Source organism: Canis lupus, chromosome 16, assembly GCF_011100685.1.
Source record: "Canis lupus familiaris isolate Mischka breed German Shepherd chromosome 16, alternate assembly UU_Cfam_GSD_1.0, whole genome shotgun sequence".
Classification (NCBI taxonomy): Eukaryota; Metazoa; Chordata; class Mammalia; order Carnivora; family Canidae; genus Canis; species Canis lupus.
This window is the reverse complement of record NC_049237.1, coordinates 6,125,692-6,144,644: the sequence shown is the minus strand read 5'-3', so window position 1 is coordinate 6,144,644 and position 18,953 is coordinate 6,125,692. Positions and strand designations below refer to the sequence as shown.

The window sequence follows — 18,953 nt, the reverse complement described above, 5'->3', positions numbered from 1 at the left end:
TCGGCCGGGGGCGGCCCTCCCGGCGCGGCTGCGCGGCTGCGCGGCTGCGCGGCGGGGGCGGGGGCGGTCCTCGGGGGCGGTCCTCCGGGGCGGTCCTCCCGGGCAGGCCGGGAAGCGGGCGGGATCGTTGCCCCCCTGGGGCGGGAGCCGGAGCCAGAGCGGGGACGGCTGCGGCATGGGGCCCCTGCCGCGGACCCTGGAGCTCTTCTACGACGTACTGTCCCCCTACTCCTGGCTGGGCTTCGAGGTGACTCCGGGGGCCCGCCCGGCCGGCGCGTGGGGGCGAGGGCGGAGGGAAGGGCGGGAGCGGGGCGCGGAGAAATTCCTGGCGCTGCCCGACGGGCCTCAGGACGCGCGGTGCAAAGCTAGGGGTGAAGGTTACTTTGTGTGTCTAAATGCGATACGGTCGCTGGCTCCAGGTCCAGCCGTTTCATCCTAAGGCAGTGGCTTCCCACAGTGGTCTGGAAGAACACGGGTAACTCCGGACAACCAAGGAGACATCCGTGGCACAGCCACCTCTCAGCCCTGCGACGTTAGTTTCTGGGGAGTGGAGTGCACAACAGGATGAAGCCGCCTACTGAGCAAAGATCCTGGGATCGATTTCTTGGGACAGAGCAAAGTTCATGGGATCATTTCTGGGAGTGGAGACATTTGCCATTTAAAACCAAATAGTTTAGGGTGCCCGCACAACCCTTACTCTTCTGCACTCAGAGCCTCCAGCTAATCAGTTGCCATTAACAGCCTGCCTTCTCCATCAGCCACTTTCAGTCTGTCCATCTTACACACTGGTTCCCCATCTCTACCTCTGCTCCTGCAGGTCCTGTGCCGGTACAAGAACATCTGGAACATCAACCTGCAGTTGCGCCCCAGCCTCATTGCAGGGATCATGAAAGACAGCGGTGTGAAGGCAGCGGCAGTTGGGACAGGGATTTGGGGGGGGGGGGGGGGCGGAGGGAGGGTGGCTGCTCCCAACTGGGTCTTTATGTTGGCATGGACAACTAGTAATTTGCACTCTCCTGAAAACCGGGTAAGGGTCACCTCAAGCCTGGGACTCTTCAGTAGTCTTTCACGAGTGTGCCCAAATTTCCACTTACAGGAAACCAGCCGCCAGCTCTGCTTCCCCGCAAAGCCCAATACCTGATAAATGACATTAGACTCCTAGGACAGCATGTCCAGGTTCCCATGCAGTTCCCCAAGGATTTCTTCTCTGTGATCCTTGAAAAAGGTAAAGAGTGAGATACAGATGGGGTTATTAAGTGGAAGGCAGCAAAGCTGCAAATCATAGTGCCAGGAGGTTGGGACTGGCAACTAGTTCCATGAAATGGAACAAAGGTTGGGAAAACACAGGTCAGCACTGAGTGAGCAGAAGCTTGTGGGGACCTAAGGGGACAAAGAGCAGGACAAACCGGCTATGAGAAAATTTGGGTAGGAGACTGAGGGCAGTTGAGTTCGGGGGAAGTGAGAAGCAGGAAAGAGCCAGTCCTCCTTTGGAGACAAACTAGAAAAGCACTGCCTCTGAGTACCTCTGCCCCACAGGAAGTTTATCAGCCATGAGATTCCTCACTGCTGTGAACATGGAACACCCAGAGATGTTAGAGAAAGTGTCCAGGGAACTATGGATGCGTGTCTGGTCACGGGTAAGGACATAGCTCTGGGAACTACTTGGGAGACCCTGGATAATGGGAGGACCATCCCCTACGACCCAGAGTCTTGGTCCTACCTTCCCCTGTTGTTCACTGCCCTACCATCCTCCCTCCCCCATCTCACACCTCATCACCCCTTTCCTACTGAGTGTTCTCTTCTTCTCAGGATGAAGACATCACAGAACCTCAGAGCATCTTAGCTGTGAGTGTCCTGGCTCTGTCCCCGGTCCTCTCATAGGGAAGCTGAGAACAGCTGGTGTTCAGGAGCAGAGAAGACACAGTTTTCATATTAGGTGGAAGAGGTGATAGTTATTTGGGAAGAAAGGATGCTGTGTTTGAGGGGCCAAATTACTGAAAGGTTGGAATTCAGAGGACTTTCAAAGATTATCTTGTGTCCAAAAAAAAAAAAAAAAAAGATTATCTTGCGGTTGAAAGGGAAGTGCAGAACTCTACATGGGTAGATTTTATTTCATGAAAGAAGTCAGTGGGAGAGAGATGTTAAATGTTGGCACCCCCAGAATGGGGAAGGATGAAGCAGTGGCCCCAGTCACAGACCTCACCGATATATCCAGAGTAGAAAGCAGGAGACTTTACAGACAAGCTTTAAAAAGAAAAAAAAAGAGAGAGAGAGAGAGATAACTCAAGCCAGAATGATACAGAAGCCAGAGTGGAAACAAATGAAAAAGCTCAAAACATTGAAATGTGTGCCAACCATAGATAAAGGTATAAAAAGTAAATTTTTCTTGAGGTTAAATCAGGAAATTCAAAACAATATTTTCCCTCCAGTTTACAAAACATAGTTGAGGCATATTCAAATTTAATACATAAGATAGCAGATCACAAAGAATGACCAATACGTTCCTCCAGTGTTTTTATTCCTGCAAAGTATTTGCATAGGCTTGCCTTTGCACTTATTAACTAACAATCATTTTCCATACAGTTGTAAACTCTTTGAAAGTACCATTCTCAGTGGGCCTACTTTTGTTTACCTAACTGATCCTCTGTTGAACATTTGGTCTAGGACACAATTCTCTCTCATGAAGCCAAGTCAAAGACCGTGTCACAGCAGAATGCTCTGCATGACTTCATGTTTGCCTCTCCAGCTTGAGGTCAGGTTGCACTGGTTCTCAACCTTGGCTGTATATTTTATCACCTGGAACACCTGGGCACTGCCTGTCAAAAATTCTGTTGTAATTGTTCTAGGGGATGACCTGTGTGGGATTTTTAAAGCTCCCTCAGGAGATTCTAGTATTCAGCCAAAATTGAGAACCACTAGTCCCAAATGATACCAACACACCCCAAACTGAAACTTTTATTCTTGTGAGGCCCCACAGGCAGCTAGCTATATCCCTGTGCCCTGCTCAAAAGTCCTCAGGAAATGATACGAGAATTATAGCCCAGCCCTTGATTCAAAAGAGCACAAGATACTCAGGAACTCTGAGAAGTAGAAAGGCAAGAGCCCAGACTTAATGTCAGGGGACTTGGATTCTAACATTGGCTCTGCCACTAATGAGTTCTATGATGCTAACCAAGTCATGGACAGCAGTCCCCTTCCTAGTTAATAAAAAGGTGGGAAAGCTGGTTTCTAAGATGCCCACTGGCTTTAAAGTTTTGCACTTGTTCTTTCCACCAATCACAAGATTTTTGAAGGGGGGAAAAAAACAGCCCTTCTTAGCAAAGATAGACCTTTGTGGGTGGGTTAAGGCCTTACTAGGAAAATGGGAGCAGAGAAGAAAGACTAGAGTTTCTCCTGAGATCCCTACCCCCACTAAAGCAGACAAAGCTGTGTTCCCTTCCGTATCCCCCCTCAGGCTGCAGAGAAGGCTGGCATGTCTACAGAACAAGCCCAGGGACTTCTGGAAAAGATTGTAACACCAAAGGTGAAAAACAAGCTCAAGGAGAACACTGAGGCAGCCTGCAAATATGGGGTAAGCAACTCTTGCTGTGGGTCTCCAACCCCACTGCTGAAGATAGGCTGAGAATCTACTGGGTCCCCATGCTCCTGTTCTAAATGTTGCTCCCAACGTGAGTCCACCCAGTTGTCCCAGACAACCCTCATCCTCTCCCTTCCTATCCCAGAGTCCAAGGAAAGGAAGAAGGGAGCCAGATGGTGACAAGGAAAGACACGTATCTGAGAGTTAGAAAACTCTCTAGAGCTGTGGAGGCTCTTAGCAGACCCCTCTTAGGCTGCTCTGCTTCTATGACCTCAGACAAGTATTGACTCTTAGCCTTCAGTCCCAGACTAATAAATAACTGCTCTATCACCTTACTCCCTACATTCTAACTGCTTTCTCCAGGCCTTTGGGCTGCCAGTCACTGTGGCCCATCTGGATGGTCCAAACCCACATGCTATTTGGCTCTGATCGGATGGAGTTGCTGGCACACCTGCTGGGTAAGCCACAGGTTCATGGTGAGCTGCCCTTGACCCTAGCCCCATCCCCATTTATCAGTTGACCGAAGGACAGATCCAGAACAAAACATGTTCTATGCATTTCCAGTAATGGAGCCTCATACACAGAGGTTCCTGGGGGCTGAATGGGGAGAGGCCAGTTTCACCCCCATAGAAAAGAAGGGAACCAAGCAGAGCTCTTCCTAGAAAACCCCTGGGGGCTTGTGGGGTCAGCCTCTGACATGTAATTTTTTCCATCTAGGAGAGAAGTGGATGGGCCCGGTGCCTCCAGCTATAAATCCCAAACTTTAAGGATAGCCAGGGAAGCCTATAGGGATGAAAGCAGACCATCTGCTGCTTACCCTTCTTCCACCGTTGTGACACATCTCTTGGGGCCTGATTTCTCTGATAGAGGATCCTCTGTGGCCCCGAGAGATGCCATGTAGGGGGCTTCCTGGTGCCCCAAATTCTGCTCTTCCTCAGAATAAACATAATATTTCTGGGTCTGTGTCCTCCCTGGTGTTTGTGTGCTATCTCTGCAGTCACCTGTCTACTCTAGGTTGTTTGCAAATACCTCCTTCCATACCATGTGCCACGCTGCCCACTTCAGGGCAGCTTTATGGAGGGAGCAGGAAAGAACCCCTCTTCAGGGATGGAAAACTGAATCAGATGGATTTTGCAACTAACCAGTTTGGCACCTCAGCCATGGTTACTGATATGGGGCTGGGATCAAAGGTAGCCAGAGCTTGGCTGAGGTTCTGCCCAGATATTTGAACCACCTCCAACTATACTGACTAGCAGAACCAGGGCAAGGTGGCAACACAGGGAGACAGGCTAGAGTTGCCAAGGGCTGGGAAGTTGCTCATCTGCATGGTTCTCTCCCTTTAATTACAAAGCAGATCCTGAAAAAAAAAAAAAAAAAAAAAAAAAACCCAGGGCCTCTCTCTCCAGCCTAGTATAACCCCTGTTCCTTTCCACACAAACCTACAGCTTTCCCACTCCTGCAATTATTTATCTAAAGGCTCTACTGTGTATGTGCCCGCTGTGCAATAATCAGAAAACTTGTGTCTTAGTAGTCTTTGGACTTCTTTGAGGATACTCTTTGTCCAGAAACAGAAACCATACTTTGACATCTGTTGGGAAGCAGTTGTGTATCCTTTGATGGTTCAGTGGCTCCAGAGGTGTTAAAAGAGGATTCCTTGAGGCCCTCCCCTGCCTCCCTGCCCCAGCTCTTTCTGATCTCAGCTCTTTGCCCCCATTTCCCCTCCATCACTCGCTGTTTTCCTCCTCTCCCCACCCATCATTCCAGCATACTCCAGGGTTTCCAGTCATCCCTACTAGGCTTATCTGCTAACTAATGCCAGAAGTACATAACCAAATACTCCCTCTTTCAAAGAAGATTTCATGATGTGTAGCTAATCTGAATTTAAAATACAGGAAAATGGGGGCACCTGGGTGGCTCAGTGGTTGAATGTCTGCCTTTGGCTCAGGTCGTGAACCCGGGGTCCTGGAATCGAGTCTCACGTCAGGCTCCCCCCACAGGAAGCATGCTTCTGCCTCTGCCTATGTCTCTACCTTTCTCTGTGTCTCTCATGAATAAATAAATAAAATCTTTTTAAAAATATATGGGAACATGTCTAATAGTTTACATAAGAGCAAATTAAAATGTTACTTCTCATATATTCAAGTTATATATTCAAGTATATAGAAATTCTCATATATGCTGAGAGCACGGTGGTGAAGGCAAAGTTTTATGAATAAAGATGCCTTCTCATGGGATCCCTGGGTGGCGCAGCGGTTTGGCGCCTGCCTTTGGCCCAGGGCGCGATCCTGGAGACCCGGGATCGAATCCCACGTCGGGCTCCTGGTGCATGGAGCCTGCTTCTCCCTCTGCCTGTGTCTCTGCCTCTCTCTCTCTCTCTATGTGACTATCATAAATAAATAAAATAAAAAAAAATCTTTAAAAGATGCCTTCTCAGTATTATTTGTGATATCATCTAACTTACATATGTAACAATAGGGGGATACTTGAATAAGTTATGGTACATCCAGGATGTAATGTTTCATAGCCATCAAAATTTTTATATATGTATAGTAATATAATAGAAGAATTATCTATATATATAAAAGATTTACTTATTTATTTATTAGAGGAGAAAGCACAAGCAAGAGAGGCAGAGAAAGAATCCTCACCGAGCAGACTCCTCACCAAGTGGGGAGCCCAACACAAGGGGCTTGATCTCATGACCCTGAGATCATGAACCAAGCCGAAACCAAGAGTCGGACCCTCAACCGACTGTACCACCCAGGCAGAAATGCTTAAGATATAATAATATTAGTCAGAAAAAAAATGAAACTATATATAGTACAATCTCATTTATATCTTGATGTATAAAAACTCATTACAGAGGACATTAATTTATTAATCCTGGAATAAAATATGCCAAGATGTTTCCATTTCCCTTGTGTACTTTTTGAAATGAGCATTTATTCTGACAAAAAAAAATTATTTAAATGAGAAAATAAAACAATTTGTAGATTCGTATTAGGGCACAATTGTGCATCCTTCCCATTTTTTAAGAGCTTTTTATTATTTTTGTTTATCCATGAAACACTCGGACAGAGAGACAGAGACACAGGCAGAGGGAGAAGCAGATTCCATGCAGGGAGCCCAATGCGGGACTCGATCTCGGGACCTCGGGATCACACCCTGAGCCAAAGGCGGACACTCAACCCCTGAGCCACCCGGGCATCCCCTTCCCATTGTTTTTGAAACATTATTGGCTGCTTACCTTAATCCTAAATCCTATGCCACGCTAATGTGACATAATGTTGTATTGTAGATGTCTATTTCCTAGCTCTGCCCAGTCTTCCTTCAAAGAGTCTAACATCCTCCTTTCCTAATCTGATGGCAAATTTAATTCTGGAGGAGTGAGACAATTTCTAGACTAAACCTTACAAACACGATCTAGATTATGATGTCTGAACTTCTGCCAAAGAGAATCCAATAGTCAAGGTTCTCCAAAGAAACAAACAAGAGTGTATTTATAGATATATACAAAAAGAGATCTATTATCAGGGATTAGCTCACATGATTATGGAGGTGGAGAAGTCCCACAATCTGCCGTCTGCAAACTGGAGGCCCAGGAAAGTGGGCTAGTGGTGCAGTTCCAACCCAGAATCCAAAAGTCTGAGGACCAGGAGTACCTGTGTCTGAGGGCAACAGAACATGGATGTCTCAGTTCAAGCAGAGAGAGCCAAGTTTGCCCTTCCTTCACTTCTTTGGTTCCATTCAGGCCCTCATAGATTGGATGATGTCCTCCCACACTAGTGAGGGCCACCTTCTTTACTCTTCTGGAAACCACCCTCACAGACACATCCAGAAATGTTTTGTCAGCTCTCTGGGTGTTCCTTAGCTCAGTCAAGTTGACATGAAATTAACCATCATAATAAGAAAGGGGGAAGTCCCCAAATGCAGCTGTGATTTTTAAATAAACACTTCTTTTAACCCAAAGAGTTTCACACTTATTATTAGTTTCTCCCTCTCCTCCCCTTCTGCTCAACAGTTGCAATGTAATGAAAAATTTGCAGTTATGTCAATACTTGGAGTTCAGTTCCAGAAAGAAATTGGTTTATTTCTTGCACTATAATTCAAATTCCAAGTTTACCAAATAACGTGCTTCTAAAACAAACTTCTTAAGTAAAATTTCTAGAATTATATTTTTTTTTTACAGACCTAAAACACGAGTACTAATTAACAACAAAAAAGCATCACAGGAATGTGGTAAAACAAAAAGAAAAAAAACCCAGCAAACTATCAAGTGAAAAGTCTCCCCTTTGTCATTTCCATGCCTACTCTCTGGTTTTTTGTGTGTGCAACCAGAAAAGTCCATATTTTTTAACCCACGAATGTCAGAATTCAGAGGGACTCAATATACCCTGCATCTAGTTTCCCCAATGGTAACATATTGCATAACTACAGCACTATGACACAAGCAGGGAATTGAAGTTGATGCAGTCCATCAACCCTATTCAGATTCCACTGGTTTTTCATGCACTCATTTGTGTGTCTGTATTTAGTTCTAAACAATTGAACTGTATGTGTGGCCACCATCAGTCAAGATACAAAACATTTCTAGCATAAGGGGTCCTCATGTTCTGTTTCAGCCACCTTCTGCCCTCCCCACTTCCCTAAGTCCTGGCAATGACTAATCTGTTCTTCATATAGTTTTGTCATTTCAAGAGTGCTATCTAAATGGAATCAGATTTATTTTCACTCAGCAAATTCCCTTGAAACCCTCACAAGGTGTTGTGTGTCTCAGTGGTTTGTCCTTTTTATTACTGAGTAGTATTCCATGGTAGGGATATGCCACGGTTTGTTTAACCTGTTGAAGGACACTTAGGTTGTTTCCAGTTTGGGGCTATTACAAACAAACCTGCTGTGAATATTCTTGTACAGGTTTTCGGATGCATACAAATTTTCATTTTGGGGGGTAAATGTCCAGGAGTACAACTGCTGGATCATATGGCAAGTAGATGTTTAGTTGTATTAGAAAACCAGTACGGTTTTCCTGAGTGGCCAAACCATCTTAACCTTCCCACCAGAAGTGCATGAGCGATCCAGTTTTTCTGCCTCCTCACCAGCATTTGGTGTTATTCCTCTTTTATTTTTTTAAATTTTAGCCATTCTGATAGGTGTGTCGTGCTATCTCATCGTGATTTTAATTTGCATTTCCCTAAGGGCTAATGAACAGCTTTTTGTGTGCTTCTTTGCCATCTATACATCCTCTTCAATGAAATATCTGTTCATGCCTTTTGCCCATTTCCTAACTAGACTGTTTTTGAAATGTCCATATTGCCCATAAACAATTAATTAAATTTGTCTTTAATTGTTTATAAGTAGGATCCGCACCCAGTGTGGATCCCAATGCAGAGCTCAAACTCAGGACCCTGAGATCAAGACCTGAGCAGAGATCAAGAGTCAGACGCTTAACTAACTGAGCCACACAGGCACTCCTTTTTTGTTTTTTAAGTAGGCTCCATGCCCAATGTGGGGCCCAAACTCAATGACCCTGAGAATCACATGCTCTATTGACTGAGTCATCCAGGTGCCCCCTCAATAGTATATTTTAAAAGAATATACAAACTGGAAGAACACATTTTGAGACAACTGGGGGAAGATAACATGGATTGAATATTAGGTGATCCCAAGGAATTAATATTAATTTCATTAAGTGTGATAATGGCAGGGTGGCTGTGTACAGATAAATTCTCATCAGTCAGAACTGCATTCTGAAACATTTAGGGTAGAAGTGACATGCTGCCTTTTAAAAAGCAGGGAAGGTGGAAAAAGTAGATAAAACATAATAGTTGAAGCTGAGTGATGAGTACACAAAGAGCTTGTTATACTGTCCTTTCCTCTTTTACATGTGTTGGGATATTTCCATAATAAAAGTGTCTTGAAAATGTCCTGAGGAGGGTAACTGGGGGCTCAGTTGGTACAGCATACAACTCTTGATTTCAGGGTCAGGAGTTTGAGCTCCACGTTGGACGTAGAGATTACTTTAAAAAAAAAAAAAAATGATCCCTTGATCCTCCCTCAATTACCTCTCCACCTTTCCCAGTCTTTTTGGTCTGGCATCAGCTGGAGCCAGCCATACTCTTGAACATAGGCTTGGCTGACAGACGAGGGAGTTGGTCTGATCCAAGCCAAGGGTTTTTTTTTTTAATGTGCTGAGATTTTAATTCTGTGATATTATACATTCTCAGCATGTCCCCACAGTACTGTGCACATAAAGTCAGCCTCATAGACTTGGCAACCTGTGAACTGATACAGGGCCTCATAACTGGTTTGATGCTCTACTTTGTCTTGAAATTCTTCTTAATTTCAATTAGGAGGCCCTGCATTTTCATTTTGCATGGGACCTCACAAATTATGTACTGTAGCTGCTCCTATAAGCACATTATACATGCTAAGTAAATGCTTATCAAATAAATGGGCCAAAGAAAAGAGCACAAGGTGAGTGAGAGAAGGGAAAAAGGCAATGTGGGTGGCAAAAGGAGGAGATCACTAAGTTCAAGGGGAGATGCAGGAAGTCTCTAAATAGAAAAGCTGAATGGGGACTGGAGGAAAGGATACCGCTGGGGAGGTGTACAAAGAAAGCAGGAATCCAGCTGTAAGATGAACTTAGGGCCCACCATTCATCGTTCTCCTCAGAGGAATTATAGTCCTTCATCTGACTATGATTCCCGGGTATAAGCAAAAGTAAAAGCAGGAAGAAGTAGCTGCTTGGACGCCAGGGAAAGGGTATTGGCGGCTGGGTGACCAACTAGACCATTGTTCCTCACTCATCCCATGGCCTTAATCCCAGAGAGTACCTTCAATGTCTCCACAGGGGACCAGGGAAAACTGAAACCCTTGGCTTGGATCAGACCAACTCCCTCGTCTGTCAGCCAAGCCTAAGTTCAAGAGTATGGCTGGCTCCAGCTGATGCCAGACCAAAAAGACTGGGAAAGGTGGAGAGGTAATTGAGGGAGGATCAAGGGATCAGAAGATCATGAATCATTACATCAGCAAATATTCACTAATTACCAATCAATGATATAAGTATTATCTACTCCATGCATAATGAGTAGATGTAAAAGGAGTATAAACAAACCCCATCCTTATCCATGATGCACTCTGATCCCCACCCCTTGGAGCACCACGTCTCTCCTGGGAATCCCAGCAGCACTTTGTTCCTTGTCACTTTGTACCCTGTCTTACAATTAATTATGTACACGCCTTTCCTCTTATAAACAGTAAACTCTCTGAGGGTAAAATTCCTTTCAGATCTACCGAATATACCTTGGAGTGTCCTGTGTAGCAAGTGAACAGTAACAATTTATCAAATCCAAGTTTGATAACTCACTGTTGATCAGGGTGTGGACAGATATTCTTGCAATGTGAGCATTAGAGTGAATTTTTATAACTCCTTTTGAGAGCAAATGGCAATATCTATCAAAACCTTCACTTTCAGGAATTTTTCTAATTTATACATATGAGCAAAAACATGCACAGAGATGTAAGAATTGTAGGGTGCCTGGGTGACTCAGTCTGTTAAGTGTCTGCCTTTGGCACAGGTTGTGATCCCGAGACCCTGGGATGGAGTCCCGCATTGGGCTCCCTGCTCAGTGGGGAGGTGGCTTTCTCCCTCTCCTTCTACCTGCTACTCCCGCTGTCTGTGCATGTGCGCTCTGTCAAATAAATAAACAAAATCCTTTTAAAAAAATGTAGGAATTGCAAAATCCTGGAAACTAAATGGTTATCAGTTGGATAACTAAATGGTTACTGATTGTTATCATTAAATAAATTAATCGTTGTTCCAGAAAATAGAAACCATTTTCAAGAGTATAAAAGATGGAAAGAAACCAAAACAATTGTTGCCTATTTGGGTTGACAGGGAGAGGGCATGAGGGAACTTTCTGGATGATAGTAATGCTTTGTATTTTGATTAGACTTTGAGTTACACAAGTGCAAGTCTTCATGAAACTTATGGAACGGTCTATTGAAAATCTCTGCACTTCACTGTAGACAAATTTTATTTCAAAAGAGAAAAAGTTAACTGATATTTAATTCTAGTTACTTTCACGCATGCAGAAAGGTGAAATAGCTCACAGCAGGTCACACAGTAAGTGGTAGGAATGAGATTTAAAAACTGGTCTGTACACCTCTAAAAATATGTGCTTAATCACAACCCCAAGTGCCACTCTGTCTTCTTTTATTTAGGGACACTCATGTGGGACTCCTTTGCCGCTATAAGTAGACAGCTCATAAACACAATGCTTTTTTTGTCCCTGGGCAACAACCACACTCAATTCTCATATATGAGCATCGCTTTTTGTAGCTTAGTGCTGAATAGCTGAGCTGGAGGGACAGCCTGAACCTCATATTCACTTGGTTCATTCCCAGTGAGCTTGGTGCAGTATTACAACTAGTTGATGAGAGTGAAAATGTGCATTTATTCTTACATACTTGAGAATTCATCATTTATTGGAAGCATTTCCATCCCAGAAATATCAATGATATTTCTGATGTACTTCATGTTATTAAATCATTTATCTACCTTCCATACATGCTTGAAAGAGTTTGTGGGTAAGGCAACAAACCCAAAGAGAAACACTCTCAACTGAGTTAAAAGGGCAAGATTCTGAGTTTGACTCTAATGAAACAAATCATGTACTTTCTGAGCTGGTTTCTTCTGTAACATGAAAAATGATAACCAGGGGCATGTGGGTGGCTCAGTGGTTGAGGGTCTGCCTTCGACTCAGGTCATGATCCCAGGGTCCTGGTATCGAGTCCTGCATGAGCCTGCTTCTCTCTCTGCCTGTGTCTCTGCCTCTCTCTGTGTATCTCTCATGAATAAATAAATAAAATCTTTTTAAAAAATGCACAGGAGCCAACTTGAAGTGACTCCCACTGTTCACATCTGGGACAATAAAGAATGATAGCAACAGATTATAAACCATTGAATAAAATAAGAATTTAAAAAAAAAAAAGAAAAATGATAACCAGACTTATCCCACATGATTGTTATTAAGGATTAAATCAGATACGGCCAAATCATTTCTACACACACAAACACACATGTGTATTCCCTTCACCTACACCCCTTTTTTTTTAACAAGTCACCAGCACATTGGGCTTCTGGAGCTATTCAAGTAAAAGTCTCACATTTGTAATCAGTCTCAATTAGCTCATAAAAGATAAATATCCTGATACAGAGCCTACAATTCTAATTTCTCTTTCTTGCCTTATATATTGATAAACTTATTTAATCTGAAAATCTCTTTAGCTGCCTTTGCTGTCTGAAAGCTAGCCTCATTCTTAAGATGCCAAATAATGGAGAAAATAGCACCTAACCACTCTTCCAGGGAAGACCCCAGAGTAATGATCTGAGAATGTCATAGGTGTTTTGTTAAATTATCATTATGAAAGCAGCCAAAAAAGAGTGCTTAGAGTTGGATGGCATAGTGTTTAAGAGCCAGGTTTCTGAACTGGAACTACAGGTTCAAATCTTGGTCCCACCTTTGACTACATTTTCCTCAAGTTTTTCACCTTACCTAGGAAATATAATAATAGCAATTACTTATTACATTTTTTAAAAGATTTTATTTATTTATTCATGAGAGACTCAAAGAGAGAGAGAGAGAGAGAGAGGCAGAGACACAGGCAGAGGGAGAAGCAGGCTCCATGCAGGGAGCCCGACATGGGACTGGATCCCGGGTCTCCAGGATCACGCCCTGGGCTGAAGGCGGCGCTAAACTGCTGAGCCACCCGGGCTGCCCTCTTACGACATCTTAAATTACTGTTTGTGTAAAGCATTTAGCATAGTGAGCAGTACAAATCACTCCACACATGCTGGCTACAGACTCAGATTCAGAAACACAAAATCACAAGAATATGGAGAAACAGAGAAGTGTGCGTTAGTTGAGCTACCCTTCACAGGAAGTCTGTCAAAGATCTCTACTTCTCCCTCCCACCCTGCCCCCCACCTTCCACTTCCCTTCACTGTCACTTCCCAAAATGAGATGGGCATAGTGGGCTGGCCTAGGGCACTAATCTCACCTCTAACGGAGTGGTTTGTAGAGGCAGGCAAGGAGAAAGCAGAATGACAAATAGTATCTTTAGCATTCATATATTGCTAAGGATACTAAGTTGATGAAAAAAAGGAAAGCAAAACCTTTGGGAAGTGTGGCCACAAGTATTCAGAGAAATAGGAGCTTTCTTCACATTTCTTGTCTCAATGATGACATTTCTTAGAAGTCAACTGGAGGAAATAATCCAAATAGAAGGAAAAACTACACATAAGAAGAGGTTCATTGTAGCATCATTTTTTAAACAGTGTTATGGAGGCATAAATTCGCCCTTTTAAAGTGAAAAATTCGGTGGGTCCTTTTTAGCATACTCACAGAGTTGTGCAAGCATCACTACTAATTTGTTGTAAAGACTGACTGATTTGGGGGGGAGGGGGGAGAGGCAGAGAGAGGGAGAAAGAGAATCCCAAGCAGACTACATATGGAGCCTGATGCAGGGCTCTATCCCACGACTCCGAGATCATGACCTGAGCTGCAATCAAGAGGCCAACACTTAACTGATTGAACTATCCAGCCACCCCCTACTGATTTTTAAACATCTTCATTACCCCCTCAAAAAATCCATTAACAGTTACTCCCTGTGCCTCCCTCTCTCCAGCCCCTGGCAACCATTAATCTACTTTCTGTCTCTTGAAACATTTGATGACCAAAAAAAAAAGAAAGAAAAAATAAATTCAATGCTACCAAGTAACATAGCAGTATGTTAAACTATGATACATCCATTCAAAAAAGTATTTCTGTGGCTGTTAAAAATTATCACAACAGAGACCGTATCAAAATGTGTATTATATGTGATACAATGTTTAAAATCTTTTAAAAATACAAAATGGCATATATACTCTGATTTCAACCAGAGAGCACTTCCATCAGTGGGGGGGACAGATTACAAGAAATGTGCAGAAATTTTAAGTGGCCATGTTAAGATAATAAGATTGTGGATGATTTTTTTTCTTTATAATCTTTAAATACTTTGCAAGATTTTATATTTAACAAATAGAATTTCTTAGGGATGCCTGGGTGGCTCAGTGGGTTTAGTAGCCAACTCTTGATTTCAGCTTAGGTCCTGATCTCAGGGTCTAGGATCAAGCCTCTGCATTAGGCTCCAAGCTCAGCAGGGAGTCTGCTTGAGGATTCTCTCTCCCCCTCCCTCTGCCCCTTCCCACAGTCACTCACTCAATCCTTCTCAAATAGTAACAGTTTTTTAAAAAATGGAATTTTTAGAAAATCCATTTAAAATTATTGTTGATAGAGAATATATTGACGGCACAGCCAGCCAGCAGTCCAGCCTTCCTGACTTGGAACGGATTCTTAACTAGCAAGTCTCTCTAGTGTAGGTTCCTTCTGGCAACCAAGAGTCTTATGCTACAAAGATCTCATTCTCCCAACTGCAGTGTCTTTCACACAATAGACATTCAGCCCCCTTCTTTGACTCCCTTGCCTCTCAGCCTACAGCCCCTGCCCCATCTCCCTATCCAGAACTCACTCGCAATTTCCTTCTATTAATATATTAACTGTAGATGCAAATCCTTCTTTTTAAAAAGATTTTAAGTAATCTCTACACCAAACAAGGGGCCCAAACTTGTGACCCCCGAGATCAAGTGTCATACACTCTACCAACTAAACCAACCAGGCACCCCAGATGCAAATCCTTCTGATCCAAGTCATACTTTCCTTTTATGAGATGAACAGTATGGAAATTGGTGTAAACAAATCAACAACCAGCTTTCCCCCCACTCTCCATTCCCACTTCCTATAGAGACACAGCTCATTTGGACTAGCACAGTCTTCCTGTTACATCTCCTCCATCTGGTCTGAGAATCATCATAGACATCCCACTGTATACACACCTGCATTCCACTCCAGGCACCCTCATCCTCATCCTCATCCTTCTTTCCCTCCCTCCTTCCTCTCTCCTCTCTCTCCCACTCTGTCTCTCTCTCACACACACACTCACACACTACACACATCCTCTGATCCTGCAGCTCTGGCTGTGCCCCATGACTGACCTTGGAATTAGATTTGTGCCCCATCATCTCCTACTCCCCTTGGTGTAGCTAATGGTAACACTCTGAAGGCTTGGAACCCGGCCTTGTGTCCTGTGTCTCAAGAGTAAAGTATGCTTCCATCCTCTCTAAACCTCCCAGCACCTGCCTCACCTAGACTTATTACCAAGATTCCCCTTAAAACAGTGGATCCTGGGTCTCCAGTGTGTGGTGAAACCAGGTAGAATGATAGCCTTCTGATGCGTTGAGTGAGCACGTACTTTGTGTCAGGAACCATGTCAGCTGCAGGAATTCAGAAATTATTGCAACTGATCACTCACTTTGAATAGCTCACAGTGGAGGAAAGGAATGTAAACAGAAAATTACTATATAAGCAGCTAACGGCTTGAACAGAGGTAGCAATGAATGCCGTGGCTACACTGGGCAGACAGCCTCCACAGTAGGCATCACGTCCATCATTGGACATGGCTTTTGAAGACCAAGAGTTAACTGGGCCAAGAAGCATACACAAAAATGACTTAAGCCCCTGCAGAAAATAAGTTCAAAGAAATGGTCCTTTGGCAGCTGAAGCAAGACACTCCATTCCATGCCCACAGCAAACCACGCAAAGCACTATGTGATCTAGAGATTAAATAAGCCATGGCCTCTGCTCCAGGCCTAAAATATATAACCTAAATAGAAGACAAACTACTCGGAATACAGTGCACATTGAGAAGAGATGAAGAAACTGAATATAACTCTGATCCTAAGTACAAAGATCACTGGGGTGGGGAGGGGGGTGCAGGAGCACGCTCATTAAGGCACTGTAGGGGGTGAGTAGTGTAAAAATAAAAAAAATCAAGGTGGGGCAATAGCAGGTCGGCTGTAACCAGAAAGGGGAGGAGGAAGCCTAGGCAGGAATTGAGGGATTGGAACAGAAAAATGGGTGGAGCCCAGTGGCTCCACCCCCTCTTCCTCCGGCTCCCCTAGGCTCCCGTACAACCTACTTTCTGTGGAGTCGGTCCAGACAGGTGAGGGAGGAATTCCTAACGCTGGTGAGAACAGTGGGAGGGCCATGGGATTGGGGTTAAAGTTCAAGCAGGGGGGAGTCTGGCCCCTATCTAGAGTCTGTGCTTTCTTGCTATGCAGAGTTCAGGAAATTCCTGATAGGTTGTTTTGGGGGCACTGCTGCCTAGATGTTGCTGCTGTGTTCCGGAGGGAAAAGAAGGCTTCTCCCCAGGAGCCTCCCAGCCTTTGCAGTAACTACAGACAGGAAACTTAAAATCTGAGCTTACTGAGTTAAGGCCGGTAGAAGATGGGATACCTTGGCAGATATGGAGGGATCAGGAGTTATCTAGGCCTCTGCCCATTGCCCTAGGCCTTTGTAAGATTCTCTCACATAGTTGTGTCCCTGTGGCTTTGCTGCATCCCTGTGTACTTTGTCCCGCAACCAGAGCATGGGCTGAGTAGAGGAAACGGGAAGATGGGGTTGGACCAGGGTAAGTGGTGCTCCTCCCCAACCTCCCTCCCCAGTGGGGTCTGACTGGGGAGATGGGGGTGGGGTTAGGGTGGAGATCCAGTACTGAGCAATTACAGAGAAAAGGTAGGGCCTGCCTCATCACCTGGATTCCACAGATGCTGCTGAGCACTCAGGCTCCAGGCAGGGCCAGCCGGGACTGGGTCTTGGATGGTGTAGAAAGATAGAGCTGGAAGGGAGATTGCAGAGAAGAAGGAAGAAGGAAGGAAAGCAGGGCCACGACACAGTAAGTCACATGAAGGCACCTGGGCTTATTTCCTGGCTACCCCACACATACTGATATCCTGGGACAACGGTGTGATCCTAGAGAGAATCACAAAACTGAAGGGAACCCTGAAGATCATGTATTTGAGCTATTTACTTGATTTGAGATTGAAGAACCTAAAACCCTAAGGTGTCTAAGATGGTTACTTTGGAATCTGACCCCACTGGGATGCCAACTGCGGGTTGAGACACATCTGTCTTTTTGCAGGAGCCTGGGGAGGGGCCATGGTGCCAAGCCAGTTGTGGGGGAGACTGGAGAAGCCGCTTCTCTTCCTGTGCTGTGCCTCCTTCCTCCTGGGGCTGGCTTTACTGGGCATAAAGCCAGACATCGCCCCTGTTGCTTATTTCTTTCTCACCTTGGGTGGTGTCTTCTTCCTTGTCTGCCTCCTGGCCTGTTCTCTGGAATGGGGGTACCGATCAAGGCAGACGGAGAGCACAGGGGCCTCAGGCAATGCACGGTGAGTTAAGGGGTGGGCTGAATCCTAGGAATGCACAATGGACCCTTATTCCCTGTGTCCGCTAGTCTCTCAGGTGTACAGCTCTGCTTTCCTGTTACTGGTATCAGTGAGGGAATGAGTGGGGTCAGGGGTTGGTGGGTCTTTTGCTACTAGAAGACAGTAAAGCGAAAACAGACTCCTTTCAGGAGGCCCCCAGTGACCTTATTTCTTCTCCCTCAGTGACAATGAAGCCTTTGAGGTGCCAACCTATGAAGAGGCTGTGGTGGAATCACAATGCCGCCCTCAGCAGTCCGATCAACCACCGCCCTACAGCAGTGTTGTCATCCCCCCAGGACTTGAGGAAGGACAGCCTAGCCACCCAGAGGGGCCCGATAGAGCCAGATTGGAAAGGCGAGTGGGCTCAGAGGGATCTATGACCCCACAAAACTCTGGAAGAGTTCCAGTCAGCCTTCGGCTTCGGGGACCCCGGGTCACGTCCACTGTCCCTGATCTGCAGAGCTTGGGGGTGCCCCCCAAATTGGAGCCCCTGACTCCTCCCCCTGCCTATGATGTCAGCTTTGGTCAACCTGATGACAATGTTTTCTTTGAAAACAACTGGACGCCCCCTTAAAAGACTTTCCTGCGATCTATCATCTCTGCACCAGACCCATTCATGAACTCGACCAGCATTTCCCAGGGCCTGCGATGTGTCAGGGACTGTGCTTCTGCTTAGGGAACTGAACGCAGAACAGAGTCGGTCTGTCGTGCACCTTTTCCAGCTGAGATGTACTCGGCACAATTTGAGTCTTAAGGTTAACACTGAGTCAGCTACCTACCCCATATCCGATATTTCCAGAGTTAGACGGCGAGAGGCTGATCCAGACAATCTGGAGAAGGAAGAAAAGAAAAACGTGAGTGACAGCTGTGTCGTTTCTGTTCTGAGTGCTTCTTTCTCCTAGCTCAATTAGGCTTCCCAGCCGCGAGGGACGTTCCTACACGTCATTTGGGAAAAAAAAAAAAAAAGAGGATTATCCCAAGGGACGGTGAAGTCTGAGCATTTGCACG

At 45.0% G+C, this 18,953-nt stretch overlaps 3 protein-coding genes across 35 annotated transcripts in view; 2 read left to right on the top strand and 1 right to left on the bottom strand.

The window, feature by feature from the left end:
- KEL (Kell metallo-endopeptidase) overlaps positions 1-18,953 on the bottom strand; it is a 294,970-nt gene that overhangs the window by 275,167 nt on the left and 850 nt on the right. For 24 of the 30 annotated variants that reach the window (XR_005371215.1, XR_005371216.1, XM_038559299.1 and 21 more), the window contains exons 2-3: positions 18,725-18,775; positions 7,124-7,245 (exon numbers count right to left, since the gene is read on the bottom strand). The gene's annotated coding sequence lies outside the window, so the exon portion shown is untranslated. Of the gene's footprint in view, positions 1-7,123; positions 7,246-17,807; positions 17,934-18,724; positions 18,776-18,953 lie in introns of all 30 variants that reach the window. The other 6 variants (XM_038559307.1, XM_038559315.1, XM_038559310.1 and 3 more) reach the window with 2 other exon arrangements.
- GSTK1 (glutathione S-transferase kappa 1) lies at positions 80-4,544 on the top strand. The gene is given in 9 exon segments (XM_038559337.1): positions 80-247; positions 818-899; positions 1,097-1,225; positions 1,537-1,637; positions 1,810-1,845; positions 3,455-3,571; positions 3,941-3,979; positions 3,981-4,035; positions 4,295-4,544. Coding segments are annotated over 9 exon segments (681 nt in total). The 5' UTR covers positions 80-175; the 3' UTR covers positions 4,345-4,544.
- TMEM139 (transmembrane protein 139) lies at positions 16,549-18,798 on the top strand. 4 transcript variants are annotated; one of them, XM_038559340.1, is made up of 4 exons: positions 16,667-16,705; positions 17,286-17,413; positions 17,660-17,909; positions 18,129-18,798. In XM_038559340.1, the coding sequence occupies exons 3-4, from the start codon at positions 17,677-17,679 to the stop codon at positions 18,517-18,519; spliced, it is 624 nt and encodes a 207-aa protein (XP_038415268.1). In that variant the 5' UTR covers positions 16,667-16,705; positions 17,286-17,413; positions 17,660-17,676; the 3' UTR covers positions 18,520-18,798. The 4 variants fall into 4 exon arrangements, with proteins under 4 accessions (XP_038415267.1, XP_038415269.1, XP_038415268.1 ...); XM_038559338.1 differs by lacking the exon at positions 16,667-16,705 and adding an exon at positions 16,767-17,149; XM_038559339.1 differs by lacking the exon at positions 17,286-17,413 and having other exon boundaries at positions 16,549-16,681.